Source organism: Neofelis nebulosa, chromosome 12 (assembly GCF_028018385.1).
Source record: "Neofelis nebulosa isolate mNeoNeb1 chromosome 12, mNeoNeb1.pri, whole genome shotgun sequence".
Taxonomy (NCBI): domain Eukaryota; kingdom Metazoa; phylum Chordata; class Mammalia; order Carnivora; family Felidae; genus Neofelis; species Neofelis nebulosa.
This window is the reverse complement of record NC_080793.1, coordinates 33,423,499-33,433,128: the sequence shown is the minus strand read 5'-3', so window position 1 is coordinate 33,433,128 and position 9,630 is coordinate 33,423,499. Positions and strand designations below refer to the sequence as shown.

The window sequence follows — 9,630 nt, the reverse complement described above, 5'->3', positions numbered from 1 at the left end:
CTTGTCTGGGTTGAATCATTCATTCACTCATTCATTCTTAGAATAAATGTCTCCTGAGCTTTCATGGAAGACACTGAGAATAGAGTCCTGAAAAATCAGTCTAACAGACCCCATGGTATCACAAGACCCTTACCCACCACATCTCCATGGAAGAAACTGGAACTGAGAGAGCAGATGGGGACCAGAGCCAGCCAGTGGCAGTCTTTCCCTGCCTGGTCTGCCCGCTGCAGGGAGCCGGAGGAGAACTTGTTACCCGCTTTCTCCAGCTGCCCAAGAGGGCAGGCTCTGCTTTGTTTTTGGTAGTACCTGCATCCCTAGCTCGGCGGTTCGGTGTAGAACCCTAGCTTACTTGTCAGAGAGCAGTGGCTGGAGGGAGGGTCTAGAAGTAAAGCTTAAAGGAGGGGGAGAAGAACCCCAAATCTTACATCCTCTCACTAAAGAGGAGGTATTGTTTCCATTTTACAGATGAAGACATGGAGACTCGGAAAGGTTAACTGACTTGTTCAAATAAGTATCCTGTTCAGGAGGGGAATGGGGCAGGTCTCAGACCTCCACTCCAACACCCTACCTACCCTTTTACAGCTCGGGAGGGAAGTCTTTACTGGCAGGTCAAGTGCTCAGCGAGGAGTAGCGCTAATTTACAAATTGATGCTGGAGGGTGATTCTGATTCCCGCCACCAAGGTTTATTTAATTCCAAGCTCAAATCACACAGAAAATAAAATTTTCTCCTTAAAAGGTTCTGTGGAAAAATGTTCTCTGTTCTATGTAACAGCCTCCTCGGCTGTGTTTGTGTCTGAAGAGAGGACTAGTCTGACAGGAAGAATTACAAATCTGGAGCTCATTTTGGTGTCCCAGAGGGAAGGTGGGTGGAGCGTCTCACAGTAAATTAGGAATTCAGAATGAAAACGTAGCCGAGTTTATTTGGGTTTCTAGTGACACCTCAGAATTATTGTGCAGGCGTGTCAGAGGCAAGTCAAAGTATTAACTACGCCCCCTCCGCCACGGGAGGAGTGCTGCGTGCTAAGAAGAGAAGTCCTCCTTCTTGGGGGGTGGGGGTGGGAACCTTCCCTTTCCCACCTGGATCAGGAGGAGGTCGGAAAGGAGTGTGATTTGGAACCCGTTCTGGGTCTGCTCTGAGTTCCGAAGGGAGAGAGGCTCTTCGGGGGTGTGTCGGAGCTCAGGATCTGAAGTCTAAGTCTGAGATCTGAGACCTGAGACCAGGACTTGAGGACTTTCAGGGCCTGGAATTTGAGCGGTGGGCTAGATTGGGGTTAGACACTGACAGCGGGAGGAGAAGACTGAGTCATATATCAAAGGCACGGAGGAAGGACTTGGGGGGCGGGCTGTTGAAAGTTGAAGCTTGGATTTGGGAAATGGAAGTTGAAGCCTGCCTGACGACCGCGGATCTGGGCGACTGTGTTGAGGATTGGTGGTGCAGGGCCATGAAGGGGGGATCGGGGTGGGGTTGGGGTCAGTACTAGATCTTAGGTGCTGAGAGAAGGCTACAAGAGAAGAGCGTTAGAGCTGCCACAGCCTTTTTCCGAAAGCGACTCACACCCAGACACACCCCTCGTGCAACCCTCGCCCTCCGGGGCTGGAGGCTAAGCCAGGGCAGGGCTCGCTAGACCCTGCCGCTACCCGGCCTCCTCCAAGCGGGGAGCGGCTTGAGCTGGGGCAGGGGTCTGGCAGCGCGGCCCCCAGGGAGTCTGGGGGCGTGGTCAGAGGCCGGCGCCCGCGGCTGCGGATTGGCTGTCCAGCGAGCCCGTGGGCGGGGCTCCGGGATTGGTCCCGCTTGGCCGCTCGCAGACAGCCGGGAGGCGGGGCCGGCGGGAGCCCGCCAGCCAATGGACGCGCAGCCCCGGAGCAGTTACAAAGGGCCGGAGCGAGGCCGCCGCGGCGGCGGGAGGTGGGGCGAGGCAGGGCTTGCTCAGGCGAGGCGGCGGCCGGGCCGGACCGGGCCACAGGCGGTGGCGGCGGGACCATGGAGGCGGCGGCCGCTGCTCCGCGTCCCCGGCTGCTCCTCCTCGTGCTGGCGGCGGCGGCGACGCTGGCCCCGGGGGCGACGGGTGAGCGGCGGCGCGGCAGGGCTGGCGGGCGGCTGCGGGGCGCGCGGGCCGGGCCCGGCCTCTGGCTCGCTACCTCTCTTTCTCAAACATGGCGCGGGGCCGGGGGCGCAGGTGGCGGCGCCGGGCCGGGGCCCGGCTGGCCTGGCCTGGCGGCCGCCACGCGAATCACGGGCGGGGAGCACGGGCGGGGAGCGCGGGCGGGGCGGGGCGGGGCGGGGGCGTGTGTCTGGGCGCGGGTGGACGTGCCGGGCAGAGGGCGGCCGCCCCTGCTCCCAGCTCCCCGGGGGAGGTGGCGTCGGGCGGAGCGGTCCGAGGGCCGGACTGCCTTGCGGGGAGCCAGGGGGCGCGGGCCGAGGGCCGGAGGTGGTGTGCGGCCGGCCGGGCCTGGAGGAGCCCGGGAGCCTTGTGGCGTTGTCTGGGCACCCCACCCCGAGCGGGAGGGTCGCACGAGGTTTTCGGGGCCCGGGGCGGGGTTGGGGTCGCCGGAGGTTTCCCGGGCGGGGTATGAACTCTGAGCCTGCCGAGCGGTGGGAGGGGGCGACGTGTGGGGAGACCCCCGGGTCATGGGGGTGCCCTGGTTTTGGGCACCGGCCCGACCCCGCCGAGAGGGGCTGTTTCCCCAGCCGGGGGTGGCTCTTGGAAGGGGGAGCCGCGAAGCTTTGTGTGAGAAGGAGGCACGAAGATGTGCGGAATGTTTCTTCTTTGGTGCGTCTGGGAAGTGTTGAAGTGAATCCAGTAACCAGAAGGCTACAGATTGTTTTCGTAGTAGAAACTTGAACGTTTGCTCACTCTGCGGGGTTTGGAATGTTTGAATGGGAATGACTCCGAATTGATCAAACGCTTTTATTTCCTCGAAGGAACATCGCTAGTGATGTTCCTTTTCTTGAGTGACAGTAGTTTGAATCAGTAGTCTCTGTGTACTTTGGTTTTCAAGGGAGAATGTTTGTTTGCTCCTTTTTTCCCAAAATATGAAGTCAGGATGGGATATGTGGTAATAACCTACTTCCGTGGAAGGAACAGTGAAAAACTTTGTTAACATCCAGACTAAAATACTAGAAACTAAAATATAGAATCCTTAGTGTTAGAAACTAAATTACATTGAAAGTACATTTCTGTTTCTAAAATTGAATACCAAATGTTTTAAAAAACAAACAACCCAAGAATGAGAGTGCCAATTATGAGTAATAGCTACTGTCTGTTAAAAGCTTACCATGCTGTAGATGCATAAAGTATATTATCCAATTCTCACAATGAAACCCTCAGGCCTTGTGGCATTTGCCCCATGTTATAGATGAGAACACTGAGTTTCAAACAGGTTAGGTTAAGTACTTAGTTACTAAGAGCTGGAGTTAGGATTTCCACCCAGAGTTCAGTCTTTCCAGAACCTATATGCCTTAATATATACACCTGTCTGACGTAGCCCATATTTCTTTTCAGTCCTCTAATGAGCACTTGGTCTTTATGATTACCTTTTTGGTTTTGTCTTCACACTATGAAAATCCGGTTGGCTTTTTTCTGATGCCTACCTAGTCCATTCCTGGAATCCCTTCCTACTGGGCCTACATTAGAGGAAATGCTGGTTTTCTGACAATGGCCTAAGGAGTGGGGGCAAGGTAAATATGTGGACAGGTAGGAGAATCCATAGTCAGGTATCAAGCAAAAGTAACATTTCTACAGCACTAATAATTCGAATAGCATACTTCACTCTTTCCATCTAGCCTACCCAGCACACTAAGTGTTCATGTATTCACTTGACAATATTGGACTTAATTAGCATCCAGAACAGTGCTCAGTCCATGCTGGGGAGAAGCTTCCAGACTACACTGGTGTGCATACAGCACAAACTTGATCCTGGTGCCGTTACTCTGTAGTCTAGACTCCCTCAACTGGTCTGCCCATGCTTGTTTGTGTTGATCTTTCATTGATTCTGAAGCAGCTCAAATGCACTTTTAAATTTATAATGTAGCTTCCTTTTTAAGACCTTGCAGTTATTCCTTATTATCTGGGTATCTATCAGTTTTGTATTTCTCTGCCCAGCTTCTCCTCTCTTTAACATAGATTTCTCTAGGGAAATTGGTTCCCTGTCCCTAGTACACAGATTAGTACCATACCAGTATGTCCACATATATATCCCGTGTGAGAGTCTGGTTTCCTTTCTGCCATCGTGTAAGTTTTTTCTTTGAAAACATGCCTAAAACCCCCAACTCTTTTTTTTTTGTTGTTGTTGTTGTTAAGTTTATTTATTTATTTTGAGTGAGAGAGAGAAAGTGTGCGAGAGCATGAGCCAGCCGGGGAGAGGCAGAGAGGGAGGGAGAGAATCCCAAGCAGGCTCTGTGCTGTCAGTGCATAGCACGATGAGGGGCTTCATCCCTCGAACTGTGAGATCTGTGAGATTATGATCTGAACGTAAAGCAAGAGTCAGATGCTTAACCAACTGAGCCACCCAAGCAATCCTCCATAAATGCTTCTCGAATGTCTCTTCTTTTCTTTGTATGCAGCCATCAGTTTAGCCCTGCCTGTTATCCCTTGACTCTAAGTTGCTTTCTAGTTTCTCTCCTCTAGGCTTTTCTATAGGCTATTGCCAAGCTAATCTTCCTCAGCCATCCTCACAAAGGGTTTACAAGATTTTCCATTTGTATTCAGCAGTTAGAGCAATACTTGAGGCTTATGATTGAAGCCATCTCTGAGTATTCAAAGATTCTCAGCTCGTTACTACTGTAAACCCTCAATTCTGGTGATTTCTGTTTTCCCACTGACTCTTGACTTTTTAGCCTTTTAACTACATACTTAACTTTATCCCTTTTGGGAATGTGAGGAGAGAAGTTCTCAGTCCTGTCTTCATGTACTGATTTAGTTCCTGAACTCTTTATTTCCTTGAACTGTATAGTACTTACAGTTTGTGTTGTTCATTTCCACCAGTCCTGTGCCGTTCTTTAACTATACTTTTGAATGTGTTATAGGTACCCAGAGGGCAAGGGTTATGCCTTTTCCTTTATACTTTTAGAACCTAGCACTGTGTTTTATATTCTGTTCCACTAAATGCTCGTTGATTAAGTGAATTCCACTTGACTGAGCCTTCCTTTAGTATTTATACTGCTTTATGTAAGTACAGCTTATGCAATATTAATTGGCATTTCTGTGTATGTAATATGGAAATTGCATAATGTGATGAAAGAAGCAGTTGGTTATTAGATTTGCTTGTTAGTCTCAACCTCACCCCTAGTTATACAGAAACTCTGGATCATACCTACTTTTCCTAATTCATGAGATTTTGAATACCAGATGAGAAAGTTGTATTGGAGTTTGAGGTCGCTATTTTGTGTTGATATTACTGGATTGATGTTCAGCCACCAATTTCCACTGGGCCACGTGTGTTTTGACTGATCAGACATCCTTTCTGATTGGTTGGTACCATTGTGGAGCCAGTTGTTAAATATTTTTAAATTACCCCTGCAGAAAGGCATCAAGTAGTCAAAGAGGGAAATGATTAATGTAGGCTGAAGTAATGGGGGGAGGCTTTCTGGACACTTTAGGACTTGAACTGACTTTGAAAGGTAGCTTAAATTCAAATGGGCAGAGAGGGAGATTTGATGAGTAGTAAGCTGTGTCCCCCACTGTCCTGGGGCCTACACCAGGGCAGGAATCAAAGCTTTTATTGACTGGCAAGTTCCTTTTTAGAGTTCAGTTCTTTATTCTATACTGCAGGGTTTGTATGTATTACCACGGTTTCTTTCCCCCAATTCTGAAAACTCTGTAATATGTGAATGGAAACAAAATAGAAAGGTAATCTAAGTGGGATAAATAAGGGAAAATAATATTATGGACTGCCCACCAGGGGTAAGCATTCTAATGCTGAAAGTTGTAAGTCCCTTTGGTTTATAAGGGAAAAAAATGACATCAGAGATTAGGTGAATTTCTTAGGGTCAGGCAGAACTAAGACAGGAATTTAGATTATCTCATTCCAAATCTTCTGCTCTTTTTTAAAAAATTTTTAACATTTATTTATTTTTGAGACAGAGAGAGACAGAGCATGAACAGGGGAGGGGCAGAGAGAGAGGGAGACACAGAATCTGAAACGGGCTCCAGGCTCTGCGCTGTCAGCACAGAGCCCGATGCGGGGCTCGAACCCACGGACCGTGAGATCATGACCTGAGCCAAAGTCAGACGCCTAACCGACTGAGCCACCCAGGCGCCCCACAAATCTTCTGCTCTTTAAAATATGAAGGGCTTTGAGGAGGGGAGGGGAGGGTTAATGGAGTGACTTACCTAAGTGAAGTTAGTTATCTTGAATTTTACAGAATTTATGAAAAGTGACTTCTGATGGAGTGGGGGAGGAGCTAAAAAGTCCTCAAGAGAAGGTCATTTTATATTGACCTTCTTTTTATATTGCTGATAAAAAGACCTGGTGTAGAGCTTATTGATTGAGAAGAGTAGGCTTTAGTAGTTTAAAAGATGGTAAAGCTGTTTGGGGTTTAATTGAAGTGGATGTAATTGAGAGGCCTTGCAGTACATGGTCTAGGTTTAGAGTTTTAGATGATCTACTTTGTTGAAATTAAATAGGGAACTGACATGATCAAAATAATTGAGAGGGAGGTAAATCTTGTTCCTCTGAGGAGGGCTGCTTATGTGGAGAAGACCTTTGCTGAAAGGTTCTTCTAGGCCTAGTTGAAACAGTTATCTGAACTCAACACCATTCTGGTAGTACCTTTGTAGTTCATCAGATATTTTCATGTCTAATGACATGGGTTTTAAAAATGCCATTTTTTTTATGGATGGCCCTTTTGATGTGAGAACATGTTTCTTCAAACCACAGAGCCTCCTGCGCATGTTGACAAACTGCCTGCCTTTTGCTGTTCTTTCTTGGTTGTGGCTTACATAATGCAAGTTCTCTGAACAGATGGACTGTGGTTTATTATCATGTGATTGGGTCACATCTTTGCTTCCTGCTTCTGGAATTGAGGGCAGATGCTGGCATGTATCTCAGGGATTTTCATGCATTGTCCCATAGAACTGGCTTGAGAAAACTTTTGGAATCTTAAAAATTATGGTCTGTCTTGACCCGGCCTAACTCTAATACTTAGGGTAATTAATGACTTTCTTAACTGAATTTCTTCATTATCAAATCCAAGTGTTATGCATAAACATTAAGATTTGTTGCTACTTTATGGGGCGCCTGGGTGGCGCAGTCGGTTAAGCGTCCGACTTCAGCCAGGTCACGATCTCGCGGTCTGTGAGTTCGAGCCCCGCGTCAGGCTCTGGGCTGATGGCTCGGAGCCTGGAGCCTGTTTCCGATTCTGTGTCTCCCTCTCTCTCTGCCCCTCCCCCGTTCATGCTCTGTCTCTCTCTGTCCCAAAAATAAATAAAAAACGTTGAAAAAAAAATTAAAAAAAAAAAAAAAAAAGATTTGTTGCTACTTTGAATGAGATCCAGTTTTAGCTCTACAGTTTTGGCCCAGGTGATGCAGGTAGGTTTCTTATGGTTACCCTTTTTTTATATGAACTTAATGATTGGTTGACTTATAAGCTATTTGCTTTAGACAGACACTTTCTCCAACACTAGTGAGAGAGAGGAGTAAGTCTGGGTCCAGTTTCTGTGGGTCCAGTTTCGTAGATCACATCTGGCTTTTTGGAAAGCTACTCCCTGTTTGACAATCTAAGAGAATACACATTATAAAGAATGATTTCTAACTTAAAAAAAAATTATGACTTGCAGGAGATGGGTGCACACAGGTTACTTTGACATTTCTTGAAGATTCAGTGGTCCATGTACCATTTATCAATCTGAAAAGAATATATGATAAGAATGTGCCAGGCATTCTGTCTGCCTTGTCTCATTTAATTCTCAGAACCAACGCTGATGGTAGTTGTATAATAGTACAAAAGTTTCTTACTTATGTACCAGTTAATTTCCAGATTTTTTTTTAAGTCCATTTGTTACTAGGTCCGGGTGACCAATGCTCAAGAGTTAACTGTAGATTTTGATGACATTGTTTTTGTTTTTTTTTTTTTAATGTTTATTTTGAGAGAGAGAACATGTATACAAGTGGGGCAGAGAGAGAGGGAGAGAGAATCCCAAGCACTCTCCGTGCTGTCAGCACAGAACCCAACACGGGGTTCGATCTCATGAACCATGAGATCATGACCTGAGCCAGAATCAAGCATCAGACACTTAACTGGGCCATCCAGGTGCCCTGATGACATTGGTTCAAACCCAAGATTCTTTTCAGCTATCTTACATGTTATTCAAAGATGTCAATATTCTTTCATCTTTTAGTCATAGATATATTTATAAAAAAAGATACTGCTTCAGATAGAATAGAGATCTGTAAGCTAGTAACAGTCCAACCACTGAGGTTCGAATGATTGTGCATTACCACTAACTCCAGTAGGCAGAGTTAACAGGATTTTGCTCAGACTGGAACTTAGTTTGTATCTGTGAAAGTTTGTAAAAGGAAGAGCTTCTGTGTTTCCATTTTACAGACCAGGAAACTGAGGTCATGATGTTAATAAGTGGTGGGACCTGCACTTGAACATTTTCAGAGGGTGGACTCTTTCCTGCACATCATGTTGCTTTTGTATACAGTAAATATCTTGTTTCGGTCACTTCATCAGGAAGGGTTTTTTTTTTTTCTTCTTTTTTTTCAACCATGAGAATTTGCTTCAGCTTGTCTTAATTATAGTGTGCCTCTTTGCAACTGCAAGTTACTCAGATGCTTGCAGTCTTTGACTTCTATTTTTAGGTAATTTTAATCTCTCTGATGAGTCTAATGACAGTTGATCACACACTATTTGTATTGATTTATATATTTTCATAGCACACTCTTTGCTTCTTAAAGTAACATAACCACAGACTTGAAAATAGCTGAAAATTTGAATTAGAGAAAAGAAAAAAGCTATCACTGTCCATCACTAACACTTTGACTCATCCATTCCCCATGGGTTTTTTTTTAGTATAATAAAGTCATTAAAAAAATCATTCTATCTCTTTCAGTAGTTTATCAAAGCTAATAAAAGTGTTTTTAAGTTGTAAAGAGCTTCAGCTTGTAGTGACCAACACAGTGGGAAGTAGAGAAAGAGGCTGACTTCCTTTAAGAAATATGATACCTGGGGGGTGCCTGGGTGGCTCAGTCAGTTGAGCATCAGACTTTGGCTCAGGTCATGATCTCATGGTTCGTCGGTTCAAGCCCTGCATCGGGCTCTGTGCTGATAGCTCAGAGCCTGGAGCCTGCTTCAAATTCTGTGTCTCCCTCTCTCTGTCCCTCTCTCGCTTGCACTCTGTGTCTGTCCGTCTCTCCCTCTCAAAAATAAACAAACATTAAAAAAAAATAAAATAGAGAAATATGATACTTGGGAAATATGATAAATACAGATTCAGTAATAGCAGCCATAGGCACTGCTTTATAGAAGTGGTAGGACTTGATCCCCTGCCTTGTGGGATGGACAGAGTTTAGATTGGGGCAGAGAGAAAGCGCTCCTAGGTAGGGGAGGGTGATGCATATGAAGAAAGAGCATGTTAAGTTCCAAGAATTTTAAAGGGAGGAGTGGAGGTTCATGATTTAGAGGA

The 9,630-nt window shown here is 46.2% G+C and overlaps 1 protein-coding gene across 3 annotated transcripts in view; it reads left to right on the top strand.

The window, feature by feature from the left end:
* The first annotated feature begins 1,845 nt into the window (after positions 1-1,845).
* TGFBR1 (transforming growth factor beta receptor 1) overlaps positions 1,846-9,630 on the top strand; it is a 57,457-nt gene continuing 49,672 nt past the window's right edge. Inside the window, exon 1 of one of the 3 annotated variants that reach the window (XM_058694786.1) lies at positions 1,846-2,067. In XM_058694786.1, the coding sequence (XP_058550769.1) occupies positions 1,846-2,067 (222 nt within the window). The remainder of the gene's footprint in view (positions 2,068-9,630) is intronic. The other 2 variants (XM_058694782.1, XM_058694784.1) reach the window with 2 other exon arrangements.